This window comes from Pseudochaenichthys georgianus, chromosome 4 (assembly GCF_902827115.2).
Source record: "Pseudochaenichthys georgianus chromosome 4, fPseGeo1.2, whole genome shotgun sequence".
NCBI classification, from domain to species: Eukaryota; Metazoa; Chordata; class Actinopteri; order Perciformes; family Channichthyidae; genus Pseudochaenichthys; species Pseudochaenichthys georgianus.
In genome coordinates, this window is record NC_047506.1 from 46,030,646 (window position 1) to 46,049,717 (window position 19,072).

Genomic DNA, 19,072 nt, shown 5'->3' on the forward strand with positions numbered 1-19,072 from the left:
TAGCCTTGTCTCTATTCTTGTTTTGCTCGATCTCAGTGCTGCATTTGATACTATCGACCATGATATCCTATTGCAAAGACTAGAGCACTTAGTTGGCATACAGGGAACTGCTTTAGGCTGGTTTAGGTCCTATCTATCTGAACGCTCTCAGTTTGTACGTGTTAACGATGAATCTTCCACGCAAACCAAAGTTAGCCATGGAGTGCCACAGGGCTCAGTGCTCGGACCTATTTTGTTCACATTATATATGCTTCCGTTCGGCAATATTATAAGGAATCATTCTGTAAACTTTCATTGTTATGCGGATAATACTCAACTATATTTATCAATCAAGCCTGATGAAATTAATCATCTAAATAAAATTCAAGACTGCCTTAAGGACTTAAAAACGTGGATGACCTTAAACTTTTTGATGTTAAACACGACCAAAACTAAAGTTATTGTACTTGGCCCGAAGAATCTACGAAACAAATTATCTAAAGATATACTAACTATGGATGGCATTCATTTGGCCTCCAGTGAGACTGTAAGGAATCTTGATGTTATATTTGATCAGGATTTATCCTTTAACGCCCACATAAAATCAATTTCAAAGACCGCCTACTTCCATCTACGTAACATTGCAAAAATCAGGCATATCTTGCCTCAAAACGATGCAGAGAAACTAGTCCATGCATTTGTTACTTCTAGGCTGGATTATTGTAACTCTTTATTATCAGGGAGTACCAAGAAGTCAGTCAAGTCGCTTCAGCTGATTCAAAATGCTGCAGCTCATGTACTAACCAGAGTTAGGAAAAGGGACCACATTACTCCTGTTCTAGCTGCCTTACACTGGCTCCCTATAGAACACAGGATAGAATGTACACCCTATCCGTTTTTAAGAGTGCGCTTAAAGAGCCTGTGACACGGTTTTCCCCCATCATCCAAACCCATCAATTTGAGTACATATTGTCCCCTTGAAAACCGTTACTGAACTGATTTTGGATATTTGTACTTTGATAACCATTAATCTGCCTTCAATGTTGACAATTTTCTGGATCTTCTCGCGGATTCTTCAAGTCCCGCCAAATGATGGGTGACGTCATTGCGGGCACAGCGCTCCAGCTGCACCATCCAGGATCCCAGCATCTGCATGTAAACCTTTATATATATACAGTCAGATGTAAACGCACGATGGTGCACACAGCAGCAAGCTCAGACAGCGATGACAGGTTAATGTTGAACGTGTCTGAGAGCTCATATGAGGCTGAAGGATCGGTTTATGTTGTATCTGTTAGAAGTTTAGGAATGAGGTGCGTCAATATGGGCGATCATATGGTCATGTAGCCAGTGGTGGAATGGGACTAAAAATCATCCCGGGACTCTCGACCGGCCCACTTCGGTACCGCTAGTAAATTGTCAACGGGGGTAGCGGGGGATGTAAAATACAAATATAATGTATAATGTCTGTGTCTTTGACATTAGCGCTGATAGCCACCTGTGCCCTGTACTACGAAGCCAGTTCAACAGACCCTGGATATGTTTGAGTAACAAACAAACTAACAACAACAAACTAACAAACGAGATCTCGCTAAGCGGTTCTACGATGCTGGTTATCAACTCGGTAAATCAAGCCAGGGTTTCTCTCTCCAGCTGAGAGCGCGTTCACGTCTAAGACACGAGTGGATCTGACTTTAATTACATTTGTCTCGAGTGTTTCGTCAACATAATGTGTTAAATAATACTTCTGCATCCAGTCTGTGACACTGTGAGTGTTGCACGGCCAGATGAGGCTGGAGAAGCTGACTCAGATAAGGAAATATATGATATATTATGATATTATATGATCGATGATCTGATTGATGATGTAATATGAATGATAAGTGCGACACGTCGGCGTCTTCTCTGCATATGGCAGTTTAAACTGTATTTTCTTTATCCTGTAATATGACTTGAGAGATTTAAACTCTGCACACTGAGTTCATCTATTTTCTATAGACGCCGGAGGCGGGCAGCGTCAGGTAAAAGAAGTTATTTAGCCTTCTCAAACCTGAGCCTCACGCGCCGCCTATGGGGGATGTGCTAGTTACTTATCCGACCGGCCCACTTCGGTACCGGCCCATCGGGATTCGTCCCGATGGCCGGTCCGCCACTGCACCCAGCCCACGTAAACTGTCAACGGGGGGAGCCTCGCTGCGGGGAAACGGTGGACCTAGTGTCCCGATCGGAGTGGGAATAATAATAATAATCCGTGCATTTTATCCATTAATTTCCCCAACATTGTGGTAAAAAACCACACGTTTAATCCACGTTGGTGTACTACAACTACAAAAAGCATCGGTTTGTTTTCTCATCAGGAAATGCAGACCGGCACAAACAAACGATTTTTAATCATCATCCTCACTCATCATTTAATGTATCATATGTTCACCGAATTGACATGAAAGCACTAATAAATGTAGTTTCATCCACTTGAGTTTATAACCACAAAAATAATCGATTTGTTTTTATATCACATCCGACGGGAGGAAATTCAGCAGCTCTCACTCCCGATTTTTAATCCTAATGTAATCATCATCTTCACCACGATCATTTATGTTTATGTCGCCGAATTGAAATGAAAGCACTGACAAATATGAATATACTGTAGTCAACTTCATTAAAACGTTATTAACGTGCCTAAACTCAGTAATTCACCATTTCTACGCATGACACAACACACTTTGTCCGTGTTTGGCTCTCGAAGCGTTCCCGCATTGACGTCACTTCCGGCTTCCCCCAAAACTTCAAAATGAGTCGAAGGAATTTCCCCGCGATGTTCGAAATTATTGATATTTAACGAAACGGTATCGCTTTTTCTTTTTTAAACTGACGGTTCGAGATTACTAGTAGCCCAATATTTCATTGCACAACAGTTGTTGGGATGGTGTCACAGGCTCTTTAAGACCTTCCTTTTTGATAAAGCTTATAGTTAGGGCTGATTAGATTCAGCCCCTAGTTTTGCTGATATAGGCTTAGTTTGTCGGGGGACATCTTACTTCTTCCTTCTCTCTGTCTATACCTGTGTACTCTCATGTTCCGATTAACCCAGCTTCCCCAAATGTCTTTCTTTTTGGTGTCTATATACGCCGGGATCCGGAGTCATGGATGATCCTGCGGTCCTGTGTGTCGCGAGTCGTGGCTGTGGTCCTGGATCATCAGTCCTGGATGGATATCCTCGTGGATTCATCTTCCTATTATACACACATGCATTTCCAAACATTTGGACTACCTATGTTGCAAATGTATTATCTTTTCAATTTACACACGGCATCTATTTGTGATATTGGGCTATATAAATAAACATTGATTGATTGACATCAACATTTCCAACAGGTCTGTAATTTGATTACATCAAAGTGCATAGCAACATTACAAAAAAAAGCAGCCGTCCTTCTGAAAACATTCACATCTGAGTTGAAATCACTAATCACCAATGATGATTAAGCACCAATCTTCAGTAATAAACTTGCAATGTGTTAACAGCAAATGTCAAAACGGGTGAATTAAATGTAACAAACAGAAACATGAGCACCAAGTATGCTCCCATCCATATGAAAACATCCACATCCGATTTATCACACAACAGGTAGGCTTTTTTTTTTAAATATTGAAGTTAAAAGCATCAATCTTGTGCACTTTGAGAGCCAAATTAAAAGATCTATGGATATATCTGTCAACACCACCCATAATAAGCACAACTGTAAACAGATTTTCTTTTTCTTTATGGATATTTTACAAATCACTCCCCTTTTAAACTGCATTCTTGTTTTACTGTCATATAGTATTTCATACCTGTTTTTCTTTATTCTCTTATTTTTTTATAACTATAATTATCATATAAAGGTGTGCCTTTACCTTACCTGAGCTGAGGTTATCAGCCTCTCAGTCTGACAGGAGATAGCTCTCAGGTGGAGGACCTGGTTGTAGCTCTTTAGATCTGTTAGCATAGCTAGCTAACCAGATGCTAACAACAACAATCCGGTGTACCGGTGAGCTCTCTCTCTTGCTCGCTTGCTCACTCACGCACAATGTGCTCGTGCAACACACACAGACCCGAGCTTGAATGACACACAGAGACCAGAAGTAGTTGTACTGTACTATAGCATATTATTTTCGATGACAGATGAGCAGATCGCCACTGGGTTTTCAACTAAAGACACATCCACATAAAAACTGCGGCATGTGTACAGCTCCTAATGGGCACTGCAGTTTGTGAAGTGCCGGTGCGGTGTTCCGGTGCGCTCCGGCAGCACTACACCCCTGATCGTTTCACCATGGAGGAAAACGTGCAATGTAATGTAAAACAGCTGAAAGTCGACTGGAGTAAAGAGAGCGGGGCCTAGAAGTTATCCTTCTGCGCTGCGTTGTGTGCATGGCTTCCTTCCGCAGGTAACGAGGAGACGCGCTCTGGCGGCTGTCTCGTTCAGGATCCAAAAATACAATTTTAATATTTTGCACACTTATTCCACTTATTCCTAGTGTCCCACTGGTTACGGCGTGCCTAGGGCTGCCGTCCCTTGCTCTACGGTATACCGTCAAACCTCCTCAATAAACTACAACATATCCAGAACTCTGCTGCCCACCTCCTCACCCACACCCGCTCCCGAGACCACATCACTCCCGTCCTCCAGAACCTCCACTTGCTCCCCGTCCGTCAAAGAATCGACTTCAAAGTCCTCCTGATTACTCACAAAGCCCTCAACAATCAGGCCCCCCCCTACCTCACAGACCTGCTGCACCACCACACCGCTTCCCGCTGCCTCCGCTCATTAGAAGCCAACCTCCTATCCATCCCCACCCACATCAATCACCGGACCTGGGGGGACAGAGTCTTCTCCGTCGCTGCCCCCTCCCTCTGGAACTCACTCCCACAACCCATCAGAGACTGCACTGACCTCACCACCTTCAAAAAACTCACCTCTTCAATCTGGCTTTCAATGTGTGATTGTTGTTATATTGCTTGATTTTAATTTGACTTCAACTATTTATTTGTTGTTCTTTTCTTTTGTTATTATTATTGTATGTGTGTGACAGTGTAAATGTTTGTGCATGTGTGTGTGTGTGTGTGTGTGTGTGTGTGTGTGTGTGTGTGTGTGTGTGTGTGTGTGTGTGTGTGTGTGTGTGTGTGTGTGTGTGTGTGTGTGTGTGTGTGTGTGTGTGTGTGTGTGTGTGTGTGTGTGTGTGTGTGTGTGTGTGTGTGTGTGTCAGAAATCAAATAAATGATTGAAGGAAATTATAGCCAGTTTTCAGTGCGTTCCCCAACCTAACAGTTGACACGTTTGTGAAGCTAAGAGAGTTTTGTGAAGACCACTGAGACAAATGTAACATTTGTGACATTGGGCTATATAAATATACATTGATTGATTGATTGATTGATTGATTGATTGTGAATCTGACACAGACAGCTTTAGGATAAGAATACAAATGTGTTCCTGTGTGAGTTTGAGGACTGGATCCTGATCAGTACCTCCTGTTTACCTCAGGTCTGTCTGGAGGTCCGGGTCGCTGGATGTGGGCTGACGGTCAGTCAGTCTCCTTCTCCAGACTGAGCGGGGAGACGCTGCTGGGCTCAGACTGTGTGCTGGTTGAAAACCCCAGAAGCTGGTTCTCCACAAGCTGCTCCCCCGAAACTCAACACACATTCATCTGTTCCTCGCAGGATCGTACTCACTGAGAGGGCTCTGTCGTAATAACCTTTTTGAATATGTTTAGGTCATATTTAATGATACGTAACAATGCTGTGCTGTACAATAGTTTTCATATTTTTTTCATAATAAAGATGGTTGTGCAAACTGACTGTTTTAAGATTTATTATATCCATTTCCAACACTTTACTCAAGTACTGCACAACTGAAGGTATGTTTTATTTACTTGAGGAATGTATATGTATTTTTATGTAGGTTTGTGCATGTAGTATTAGACTTTAAGAGTGGACATTTGTTACAATAAACCGCCCCGTTATTTAGCTTTTGTTGTGAAGCAGCAAAATCAGTAAACATGAGTTTCCATGTGCAGCAACTTAACACGACTCTTATAGGCAGGGCTGCACATAACTGGTGCACAGTTGCGCATGCGCACCTCCGCCAAAAAAAGAGCACCTGGTCATTTGGAAAAAAGCGCATTTGCGTACCAACATTGAGAGAGAGATTTTGATTTTTTTTGATTTTTCAAACCACTTTTATTCACAAAGCAAATAACCAAACAGACACATTGACACATTTTCAGTTCAGACAACGACTTAAAATAAGATCCTCATTCTCCACAGAACACAAAGCATTTTTAAAGCACCACATGGCCTCAAATTCTCCCACATTTTTTGTTAAGCAAAAGTAACCGTAGTCCGCTTTCAGTCTTGCTTTAACCATCCGCTTGAAAATCAAAACTGCATCGGTATCCAATGATCCCGCAACTTTATTCCTCCTGCTGAGGTAGATGGCCATTTTAGCCTGCCCCAACAAAAAATTCAAAAGCTGACTTTGCTTCTGGCTGTACCTACAACCCAAAATGAACATTGACTTTGAAAAAACCACATTAAACAAAATCAACATCTGAGTGAGTAACTGAAAAAGACAAAGGAGTCGATCACATTCTGTAAAGCAATGAAAAATGGTTTCCCTCTGTTCACAGAAAGGACAGGCGTCAGACACTGTAGGGTTGATCACTGAAACAAACGCATTAACAGCTACCGCAGCGTGGAGGTCCCTCCAGTGGAGGTCCCCGCCCCTCTTAGTCAGCGGAGGCTTGTAGAGCGCTCTCCACTCAGGCCTCTGAGCCTCCGTCAGGCCCAGGTGCGCTCTCCACCGCGTGTCCACTCGCTCCTGCAGTCTGCTCTGATTCAGCACCTTTTCACCAAATAATAAAATGCTTTGTTGGACATTGTGCTAAACTTAAAATCAGTAACATTGTCCAACTTTAACAAAAACCCCTCACAACTGAGATCAGGAAAACATCGCATCTCTGGAAAAGAGTCATTGTCATTTGGAGACTTCAGTCCGTTACAGTGAGCAGCGATCAGCTCTGACTGGCTGAGCTGCTGCTTCCAGCTCTGCAGCAGGAGGCTGACCTCCCGGACTGACCTGAGGCTCAGACGTGAGGCCAGGCCTGCAGCGTTGTCCAGGCGGGGGCCACACACCTCCACCACCTGGCACAGCGTGAGGATCCTCTCCTCACAGAGTCTCTGTTGTAGAGAAGGCCCTACTCCACACACAAGCCGAGATCCACGGACCACCGGCTCTCTGAGGAGCCAGAACAGTGAGCCACAGCACTCTGGTCTCTCTTTTCTGAGTAGTCCCCACACCTTGAAGAGACCTCCATAGAACCCCGAGAGATTGTTCAGGCGTAATCCTTTCAGGTCCATTAGGAACAGCGACTCAGCCAGACCCAGCCAGACCCAGCCCACCACAGCGCTCCAATAAGGCCCGAGCTACGGGTCTCCAGACCAGGTCAGCAGGTCCAGTCAGGAACCTCTGGACGAACCGGAGCCTGAAAGCCGCCCCTCTGCTTGCCAGGTGAACCAGGCCATGTCCCCCCTCCTCCTTTGGCAGGAACAGGACGCTCTGAGGGACCCAGTGCATGCGGTCCCAGAAGAAGTCCACCATGAGAGCCTGCACTTTGGACAGCAGGTTTATGGGTGGGTCGGTGCACGCCAGCCGGTGAGCCAGCATGGAGGAAACAAGGTTGTTTAAAATAAGGATTCTCCCTTTAAAAGAAAGTTTGGGAAGGATCCACTTCCACTTTTTTAACCGGCCTTCCACTTTCTCTATAAGCCCGTCCCAGTTCTTCAAACAAAATGTGTCATCACCAATATAAATACCCAGGTACTTTAACCCTGCCCTTTTCCAACCAAGGCCCCCAGGTAACAACAAGCTGTCAATGCTGCCCTCTCCTACTGCTAAGGCCTCACTTTCCCCCAGTTGACTCGAGCAGATGAGATTTTTCAAAAATTGCTCACAGTTTCAGTTAAAACATTGATGTCATCTTGTTTTTTAACAAAGACCATTATGTCATCCGCATAAGCAGACAATTTAAAAACATCCCTACAGCCAGGAAAAGAGAAACCCTGTAACTTTGACCTTAACCGGTGTAAAAAAGGCTCTATGGCCAGGGAGTAGAGCATCCGGACAAAGAGCAGCCCTGTCGGACTCCTCTCTGAGCTTCAAAAGGAGCACACAAACTACCGTTTATCTTCAGTACACTCTCAATGTCCCTGTACAAGACCTGGATCTTGGCTCTGAGACCAGAGCTGAACCCAAAAGCTTCCAGCGTCTGCCACAAGTCCTGGTGTTCAACTCGGTCAAAAGCCTTTTCTTGGTCTAGAGAAATCAGACCCAGCTCACAGCCCAATGAACCGGAGAGGTCCAAAACATCTGGAGTCAGAGTCACGTTGTCAGTTATCAACCTGCTGGGTACACAGTATGTCTGTCTACGTGAACGACATGCTCCATCACTTTCCTCAGCCTCGTCGCTAACACTCTGGAAAGCAGCTTGTAATCGGTACAGAGTAGAGACACAGGACGCCAGTTCTTAATCTCCTGCAGGTCTCCTTTCTTAGGAAGGAGAGTGAGCACAGCTCTCCTGCAACTCAGAGGCAACCTCCCGTTACTTAGACTGTCTCTGAGCACACTCAGCAGGTCGTCACCTATAACTGGCCAGAGAGCCTTATAGAAGTCTGCAGGCAGGCCGTCTATGCCAGGAGCCTTCCCACTCTGCATGCTCTGTAGGGCTTCCTGCAGCTCCTGGGCAGAGAGCTCCGCCTCCAGCTCAGCATGGTCCTCCTCAGGGACGTTAGGAAGGCCCTCATAGAACGACTGCGCCACCTCTGGCTCGGCCTGGAACTCTGTTCTGTAGAGCTCTTTGTAGAACTCCACAGCACACTGACTCCTGAAGCAGCTGACCAGCATTGGATCAAGTGCATCAGCCTCCTCTGACCATTATTACACTCCAGACCAAAGAACAAGTGAGAGGGAGCATCCATTTTCACGATGTTCTGAAACCGGGATCTGACCAGAGCACCCTGAGCAGAAAACCCAGCAGGTCAGACAGAGCTGAGCTTTTACTTTTGAAACCTTCAACATGTTCTCGCTCTCCTGTGGAGTCTGCCCATCCCTGCAGCTCCACCACTTCTTTCTCCAGAGCTCTCAGAGATCTAGCCATGTCCTTTGTGACATTGAGAGTGTACTGCAGGCAAAGCTGCTTGATCTTCACTTTCCCTACATCCCACCACTGCTGAAGAGAATTGTACTCACTCTTAGATAAACGGTAGTTTTCCCAAAAGAATTTAAAAACATTTTTAAAATGGTTGTCGGCCAACAGAGAAGCATTAAAGTGCCAATACGCACTATTACACTTAACATGATTAATAAACAGTGAGACTTGTACGAGGGAGTGGTCAGAGATTCCCACTGGACTGATGGAGCAGCTTCTGCTCACATTAATGTGATGGTTAAAAACATAGACCCGATCCAGCCTAGCTAGAGACAACAGGTTATCCCTAGAGTGCACCCACGTGTGCTGCCGCTGACCCGGGTGGAAGTGCCTCCAAACGTCACACAGCTCAAAGCTTTCTGTTAGTCTCATGAAGGCACTCTTCGAGGCAGCATGCGGCTCCTGGTGGTTCCTATCCAGCACAGGGTTCTCAGTGCAGTTGAAGTCACCCCCCAGGACCAGATACTCCTCACTATCACAGGTGCTAAGAGTGTGTTTCAGTTTCTCAAAGAACAAAAGCCTCTCTGCGCCCACACTGGGAGCATAAATATTTATAAAACATATTTTAACTTTTTCAATTTCGGCATTTATTTTGAGAAAGTGTCCTGATGACCTCATCGACCGCACAGGAGAAGGGTGTAAAGCCCCTCGCAAAGAGAATGGCAACCCCTCCACTATTGCTGCGCTTATGGCTGAAGAAGCCCTCCCCCCCCATTCCCTCCTCCAGTCACTCTCGTTCTCAGCAGTGCTGTGAGTTTCCTGGAGAAACGTCACATTTAAACTCTTGTTTCCTAATAAAGTAAATAAAGACGCTCTCTTAGCACCGCTAATGTTTAAAGAGCCCAGCTTTATGTCACTCATAATGCAATTATAGTTGCATCCTAACAAAATCAAAAACCTGGCTGAAGAAAAATTAAAAAATTAAAATAAAACCAAGATGTACCTATTCATCATTCTTTGCAGTTTCCCCTCTAATCCTCTGAAGTATCTTCTTTAACCGAGCCTTCTCTGGGCCAGTGAAGAAAGGTTCCCCTAAAGCTTCTTTGCGCCGCATGAGAACCCTGGCAGCATTGTGAAAGATCTACACATCACCAAAAAAAGTCATCTAATTTCACCCCTTAGTTTCCGCCAGAAAGGATCTGATCCTCTGGAAAGAGGACTCCTCTCCCTTTGCTACCTCAACGATGTCAAAGAATGACTCGCTGTCACTGTCCTCTGAGTTCTCTGAGACTCCCTCTGGCTGAGAGGAGGAACACAGCGACTCCCTCTTTGACACCTTCCCTGTTTGAGTCACACTTCCTTTGCTCACTTGTTCGTTTTTCCTTTTAACAGGTAACCTTAACAAATCCTCATCCATTACCACATCCTCCAGAACAGACTCAGCCACTCTGGCTGCAGTGTGCTCACTATCTGCTTTCTGTGTGACCTGAGTGTCTGTGTGTGTGATACTGTGTGTACCGGCTGCCTGTGTGCTTTCTACGCGTGAAACCGTTGGCTCTGCCTCGGACCGACTGACCTGCGGTTCCACCACCTGCTTTTCCGCCGCGGGCCCGGCCGTGGACAGAGCAACCGGCAGCGGCTCCGCAGCTGGCGCGGACCCCAGCACCGGTGGCCAAAGCACCCGGCTCCGCAGCTGGCGAGGACCCCAGCACCGGTGGCCCAGCCGTGGACAAGGCAACCGGTAGCAGCTCCGCCGCGGGCACCGTCGGGCCGGCTGCGAGCGTGGACACCACGGGCGCGTCACCCGCCCTCTCCGGGCACACGCGAATCAGGTGTCCTGCCGCTCCACAACCATAACATTTCAAAATGTCAGACGTAACATGGACAGTATACACAAAATCATCAATTTTAAACTTGAGTCAGATTAAGTTCCCCTTCATCCTTTTTCAGGACCATAAGCACCTGTCTCCTAAAACGTGCTTGAGGTGCGGGGATTTACAGCCCAGGGGGATCAACTTAATGGGAGACGCAAGCTGCCCGTATCGAGCCAGCTCTCTCTCCAACAACTGGTTTCTCAGAAACGGGGGTACATTAGAGATGACTTTTTTTAGCTGGAGTGACAAGGGGTAGCACGGGTAACAGCGTCCCTTTAATCACTAGCCCGCTCTCCACCAGCTGGTTAGCTTTCTCCGTGCAGTCTAAAAAAAACAACCACTGCACTGTTCATGCGGGAGGCAGATTTAACTCTGCCATATCCCACCACAGCCCCCACAGCCAGACCACACTCCTCCACCGACACACCGACAGGTGGAGAGAGCTCAACCTGATCTCACCAGAATGCGTGACTCCACCACCACCCTGTTATCACTGTAAAATCAATCGACAGTAAGGAGAATAGGCTACATACTTCCGGGTGTAAAATTCTCTGTTATCCAATGGGAATGGACGCTCGTAATACAATACAGGGGACATGATCATTATCTTTTAAATAACGTTAACTAAAGGGAACAATCTATTTGACACAGCTGAAGCTCTGGCCTTCCTTCAAAACTAACTAATTTAATAAAAATCACAGTTGCATTATGGAAGCAAACAAGAGACAGAAGTATTCGAATTTTATTAGACACCGAATTTATAGCATTGAAAATAATTACTTTGAAAATCATGTATCTGAATGTTTTTGTATGTGAAATAAAAATGTAAAAATTCAAGTGAAAAAAATTAGAATGTTCAAATTCAGATCCCAAAAATTCAAGTGAAAAAAATTCGACGTCAAAAAATTCGGTGTATAAAATTCGATGTCCAAAATTGCGATGCAGCATCATCCGGGCTACTCAGACAGGAAAACCAATCGAGCCCTAATGCAATCAAACCGACTTCTGGCCTATCAGAGCACGGCTTTGTCAGTCATGTGATCACAACAACCCGGGAGAAAAATGACGGAGAACAGCAGGGCTCGCCGCTCGGGTAAGTAGTCAGTTTGTGCTCTTTATTTTACAAGCAGTGAGGGCTCGACAGCATTTGTATCTTACATTAGCTAGCTAAATGAGTGAAGTAGCCTTGTGCCTTGCTGTTAGCAAGCTCCGTAGTTATCATTAATTGAAGTGAATCACAACGTTACTGTGTCCTTTTGTGTGTGTGTGTGTGTGTGTGTGTGTGTGGGGGGGGGGGGGGGGGTGACGGTTTGCAAAGTAACGTAACGATCACTTCGGTTAGATAAGTCAAGTAGACACTATAGACACTACACTATACGAAATACTCTCTTGCAAAAGCCCTGCATTTAAACATGTTAATGTTACTTTAGTAAAAGTATGCTAGTATAATTAGGAAAGTGTTGTTAAAGTCGACACAAGTTATACTATTATATAATTTGTTTTATTGTTATTACCGATGCACGAGTTGACTTAACTGTTGTAGTTGGAGCTCATTTCGAACAATGAGCTAACTAATGATTACTTTCATAATGGTTTAATGTGCTGACTATTTTCTACATTAATAGATGAAGGTCTGGTTTGTTCAAACTCTCAAAATAGTAGGACATGCTGTCATAATTACCCAGAGTCCGAAGTGACACCTTTACAATGTTAAAGCTGTCAGATAAATGTAGTGATGTAAAACTAAAATATTCAAGATAGTGTAGTGGAAAAGAGAATGTTTGAAAAAATGTTTACTAAAACAAAATCTCTTGTTTTGGACTGACAGTAATGATTCAAGAAATAGTAGATAAATAAATACACACACATCTGATTTGTTGTGGATGCAACACAACAAATGGTGCTCTTACCTGTGATGCCTCGTCCAAACATTATAACCAGACTATCATTCAAACTATAAGTAACAGTTCTGTACTTGACTTTAGACAAACAATTCAAAAGACAAAATCAACACAATTTATTGAAAGACCAATCTTTATTTTACAGTGCCTCTCCTTTTGTTTGTATTATTAAACCCTGTCAATCTAAAACAACTGAGCAACTCAACAGTTAACTTTATATTTCTTATTGTCTAAAGCATCTATTACACTATTTGTTCCCCTCTCATATTCACAGGATGGATGATTAGAGACTTTGGGGGAGACCTCAGCTTTATGAACGTCCTGTCTGTTGGTTTGGCCAGAGAGGGCTGAGGGTCTTTCCCTGCGAGGAGGACCAGGGGGGTATACTACGAAGCAGGATTTTCGCTTAGCCGGCTAAATTCAGGGAAAACTCTGGGTTTCCGGTCCTACGAAGCTGGTTCTCTTTTTAGCAGGCTAGATCTCCATGGTAACTTATGCTTAGCGGCTAAGAGCTCAACTCAGTGAAAGCACCGCCTGCTGACCAATCAGAGCTCAGTATGCGGAGTTTAAAGCGATCAAGTCATATTACAGGAGAAAGGAAATACAGAAAAGCTGCCGTTGCAGGAAAGACGGCCGGCAAAAATCACCGACTGTGTGAACGTGAACATGAATAGAATATCACCTCCATCTTCAGAGCAATCTGACTGTTATAACATTAACGTTAAGAAAGCTTACTTAAATATCTGCCACAACATAAGTAACCGGATCAGAGTACATTAAGTACAGTCCGCGGCATATCACTTCATAATGTATCATATATCTCCTTATCTGAGTCAGCTGAGCCGTATCTGGCCGTGCAACACTCACAGTGTCACGTACTGGATGCAGAAGTATTATTTTAAGCAACACATTAAGTTGAGGAAACACTCGAGACAAATGTAATTAAAGTCAGATCGTGTCTTAGACGGGCCGTGATATCATAAACCTGTTAATGTACGCATTCAAACACTTGTTCTGTTCCCAGCTGTGTTCACCTTGCAGCTGCAGCTCTGAGGCTTTGATCCTGATCAAGTGTTTAAGTCATGGATGTTTAACTTCTTCATATGTCTAATATTATAGTTGACTTTTCATTCAGGAAGTATGATGCTGCGCTGTCAGTATGCTTCTCCATGTTTGTGATTGGTCTAATGCTCCAAATACCACCCCTTTCATGTGAACGCGCACCTAACTAGATAGGACACGGCTGGCTTGAGCGATCCACTTGATAACCAGAGTCGTAGTACCGTTTAGCGAGAGCGCGTATGTTTTGGATTAAGCCAACCGGCTAACTCAAACATATCCAGGTTAGGTTGAACCAGCTTCGTAGTACAGGCCCCCGGCCTGAGGGAGGAGGACCTGCACCAGCTGCACCGACAGAACTTAGCCCATGCTGGGCATAGCTGTTACCACCTGCACAGGCCTAGCCTGTCACTTTATTTGACAAAATGTGTTTACTTAATCAATTAACAGATTAACATTTAGTGTAACTTATGTATATTATTTCATTTTTATTTAAAAAAAATTGTGATGGTTCATGCTTGATAACTTTTAGTTCACATTTCAATAAATTGTATTTGCATTTGCACTCCTTTTGTCCGTTATTCTTACTGAAAATGTTAAGTTACACATTCACATCTGACTGAAGATTGGCACCATTTATTTGGGTATATCCAGTCTCTGATAGTGTTACGTTATTATGAGAGTGCTCCGTTTGATTCTGAAATTGTATATATTTATATAAATATATACATAGGCTATGTGTGTGTATATGTCCGCATCTGTAGCCTGTTATTGTCTCATGACACCGCACTGTGAATGAATCAAAGTAAATATAGACGTCGTCATGAACACATCTGTCCATCAGACAGCGGCTGCTGCCTCCTGTCATCATTAATGGACGTCTCTTTAAAATGACCGCTCAGAGGAGAGAAGTTCTCATTTCTCTAACCGCCTGCTGCTTCCCCTCCTCTCTCTTCGGTTCTCCTCCTCTCTCCTCGGTGCTCCTCCGCTTGCATCTCCTGTGGGCGGGACTAAGTCTCGAGGAGGGCAATTAGTGAAATGAGAAAGGGCCTAAGTGTCTCTTAGTGAATGTCCTGTACTGCTCTTAAATCTCATCATATCAGCTTCTCCTTTCCCTCTTGGATGTTCTTCTGGACCCTCAGAGAAAGAGAACATGGTGAAGCAGTCCTGTCTCTCAGGCGTGTCCTTTCCTAACAGAAATATCAAAACACATATTATTGCAGAGCAAGTGTGTTATTTAAGAAAGAGGTGTGTTTGTTTGTTCAGGGGCTATAAATATAATGATTTTTTTATTTTAATGTGTTTTTTAAATCCAACAGTGTATTACAAAAATAATCAGATTATGAATAAACCGTTCTAAATTCATCAACATTGAAATAAATGTATTATTAAAATAATATTTAACTGTTATCAAAACTTAGTGCAACTGTAGAAGCTTGCTCTGTTTGGTTGTCTCACTGAAAGAATCACTTTTAACATGTTGTTTTACAGTCAGTATGCAGAGACAAAGGGTCATAGTTCTCACTATGTTCAATAATTTTTCCTTAAATACATTGAAATGTGAAAGTTGAACAAAAAAGTGATGTTGCTTGGTAAAATGTAAATGTACCTTTTTCTAAGAAAGTACACTCAACATCACTGATGTGCAGGTGGTCTAGTATTTAGTCATGTGTCTATCAGTGTATTAGAGTCATTACTTTATGCATTCTTTGTAAAGTATGAAAAAGGTGTACCTTGGAATCGGTGGTGAAGTTCTCTGCTGCTAGGAGTCCAGATCTGTCTCTCCTCCTCTGGTCCAGCCTATCTGGATCACCTTAAGGACACTTTGAACAAACAGATGTAAAGTTACATGCGTGGGTTACAGACTTCTTTACATACAAACTACTTTTTATCTTCTTTTAAAAACAGGTCATAATCTTATTGTTATACTTAAGAAATTGCTGGATATCACAGTCCTTATACTGTATCAGTTTGATTGAGTATTATTGTGTATGTCCTTTTTATTTTACTGTTACTTTGGATGAGTTTTTCATGAGTCAGTCAAATTAATTTGTTTTCATATGCCATATTCATATGTATCACACACGTAAGGGTAAGACACACACCTATTGAACAAATGCAATGGATAAGCTTAATTTTCACTGAAGTCACAGATAACGTCATATCTAATACTTAAACAAATAATTTCCTTGTCACTAAAGCATTGACTACGCTATTCATCATCCTTAAATGCAGGCATTAAGTTACATGTTCTGTTCTACAGCCACGATGAGGCTGTTTCTCAAGTGTGAGGATAATACAATTAAAAGAGGCATTGGTAATAATAATATTAAAAACAACAATGTTTGTGTCGTTCGTCGGATAGGCGGTTAGCTGCAATAAATAACTCCAGTTCAACAAACCATATTACAATATCTAAGGGAGCGTTATTTCTGGACCATCTTGAAATGTGACGCTCATATTTTAAAGATACACACATTTCATTGTGAGGTTGATTTAATATACACTAAGCCTCTCTTCAACAATACGTTGACGTTAGCTAGTCTATTGTATGCTATAGTAGAGCATAGCGAATTTAAACGAACCTTAACAATGCATACAGTAACCTAACTATCTAACGTACAAGGATGACCTTATTTTAGCAACCTCGCACAGAAGCCTTTTGGTATACAGTAGCATCCCACTTAATGGTATACACTCAGGGATGCTACGCATAGCATCGTTAGCACAGATGGAGCTACGATTGCTCAAATGCTAACCCAACTCTAAACATTCATTAACGTTAGCTTAATAAAAACACCAGTAACATAACATAAGTACTTTATGTACTTTATGCAGGGTTGACTTACCCAAGAAACTGCATTCACGGTCGGTCTATTTTAACCGCAGATAAATCCTATATTTGCATGACGAATAGTCCACCAGGAGCCAACACAACAAACACGGCCGAGTTCAAGTAGTGTTCTCCTCATGAGCTGAGCCGCTGAAGCATCACGGAGCCAATGGAGCTAACGGAGCTAACGGAGCTAGCAGTGAGACAGAGGAGCCAGGAGAAGCAGCCCTGTTGTCATGAAGGGGGAATCTAACTATATACAGAATATGTTTTTGTGGATCCAGGCTATAAACATGTTCATTTTCTGATGTTAAGTTGGACATTTTAACATAGGGTCTACGAGAATTGCTCCCATATGCATCCATCGCCTACAGTTTGCAGCATTGAGCTTCACAGCACTGTCCCCCAGAAGTCGGGTTGATTGCATTCGGGCTCGATTGCTTATCCTGTCTGAGTAGCCCGGATGATGCTGCATCGCAATTTTTAACGTCGAATTGTATACACCGAATTTTTATACATCGAATTTTAAACACCGAAATATTTGACTTCGAATTTTTTTCACTTGAATTTTTGGGATCTGAATTTCAACATTTTTATTTCACATAGGTAAATTCGGAGCAAAAAACATTCAGATACATGATTTTCAAAGTAATTATTTTCAATGCTATAAATTCGGTGTCTGATCAAATTCAAATACTTATGTCTCTTGTTTGCTTCCATATTGCATTACACACAATGCACTGTTTTTTGAGAACACAAATTTGTAACTAATGTAATTTTTACATTCTGACGAAAAATAAAAATAATTAAAACTGCGGTCGCACTTGTGCGCGCAGTGATGAGCGGGCCCTCACGTCCGTGCGCCTGTCGGGGAGGGTTGCTGGTCCCCCCCCCAGTCCTCCGAAATGAGCCGTTTTGTCATCCCTCGAAATAGTTTACCTGACTTTGCGTTCCTTTGTTTCTGACCAGGAAATCTTAGCCAGTTCTGTTGGTACCATTTTTCCTGCATCAACCAGTTAGCGATATGCCGTCAGTGAAGAATAAACATATGTATAACTAGTTTAGCTAGTTCCAGAGGTAGATGGAATAGCGAAGTGTGTTTGGTCTAACTGTTGGTGTGTGTTTTGCTCAGCTCCGCAGTCCGTCACAGCAAACATTTAAATGTAAACCTAAGACGCAAAGAAGTGCAAGATAACAGATAAATATAAACAAACATAATGTAGATTCAATGATATGAGAGAAGTTGTAGATTAAGTGTAGACAGTATTTAAAAAAAAATACAATGTTAACAGCAATGTAATAAGTATATACAGTATTATGCAAAATGACAAGTACTACATGGCACACAGATGTAATTTTTTAATTATAAGTAAAAGTATGTAAGGCTGAAGTGACAGCAGTGATGAGCTCTACACGTCTACACTCATACGTCTGTACTGCAGTCAGCGGAGGTTTGGGTGGATGATGTTCCTGAGCGCTGTTCAGGCTTGCTTTTTCCAGCACCTCAGGTGGCAGCTCTGTCCTTCCGATTGGCTGTGCACTTTTCAAAGTAGGGGTCGTTCCCCAGCAGATCCATTTCTCCAGAATTGTGGTAATCACAGAGAAAACAAGAGATCATAATAAAGACATGGTTGCTAAAGCATGATTGAACAATGTAACTGTAAGCCTTATAGACAGAGAAAGTGTTTGTATTCTTTAGTAGATATCTACAAGTAAACAGTAGATATTTTGAATGAAACCATATAGTGCTTCACATAATAAAATATACAAGGGCTGTAGCCTGATATACATTATATGCTTTAGGAGCTGTATGTGTCTGTTTTACATTCAGTAGGTGTCTGTTGTGGAGTGTATAGGTGTCTGTTGTAATTGATTTTGCCGCCAGCAGAGCCGGTGTGTGTGTGTGTGGTTTAGGAGTTATGAGCATTTCTTTCTAAGCCCCGCATTTAGATTAATGACGGGCATATTTATCGACTGAACATGCTTATTTTCTACAGTAATGTGTCTGACCCTCCACTGATGCTGTATACTAAGTTTGGCGTTGAAAAAGAAAACATGGACATTTAAGGTAATATTTCACTGTTTTTAACATTATGGTAATTTAAAAAAAATGAAGTAGGTGGAGCTTTTGGTTTCCTGGACATAATATGTAGAGTAGGTCCACCCGAATAAGTGGGCAACATTTCAGGTCATTCGGAGTTACGGTGCCACTTTGTAAGGGTTTCCAAAAATGGAAATGT

At 43.0% G+C, this 19,072-nt stretch overlaps 1 protein-coding gene and 1 long non-coding RNA gene across 2 annotated transcripts in view; one reads left to right on the top strand and one right to left on the bottom strand.

Annotated features, from left to right (window-relative positions):
- Window positions 1-5,817, top strand: part of frem1b (Fras1 related extracellular matrix 1b) — a 288,564-nt gene extending 282,747 nt beyond the window's left edge. The window contains exon 36 of the mRNA XM_034081787.2: window positions 5,505-5,817. Within this exon, the coding sequence (XP_033937678.1) occupies window positions 5,505-5,695 (191 nt within the window). The 3' untranslated portion in view covers window positions 5,696-5,817. The remainder of the gene's footprint in view (window positions 1-5,504) is intronic.
- A 9,283-nt stretch (window positions 5,818-15,100) lies between these two features.
- On the bottom strand, window positions 15,101-16,979 carry LOC117446026 (uncharacterized). Its single transcript, XR_004552070.2, has 3 exons — window positions 16,849-16,979; window positions 15,733-15,822; window positions 15,101-15,189 (listed from the first exon to the last, which is right to left on the bottom strand). It is a non-coding gene; the product is annotated as an uncharacterized lncRNA (long non-coding RNA).
- Between the last annotated feature and the right edge of the window lie 2,093 nt (window positions 16,980-19,072).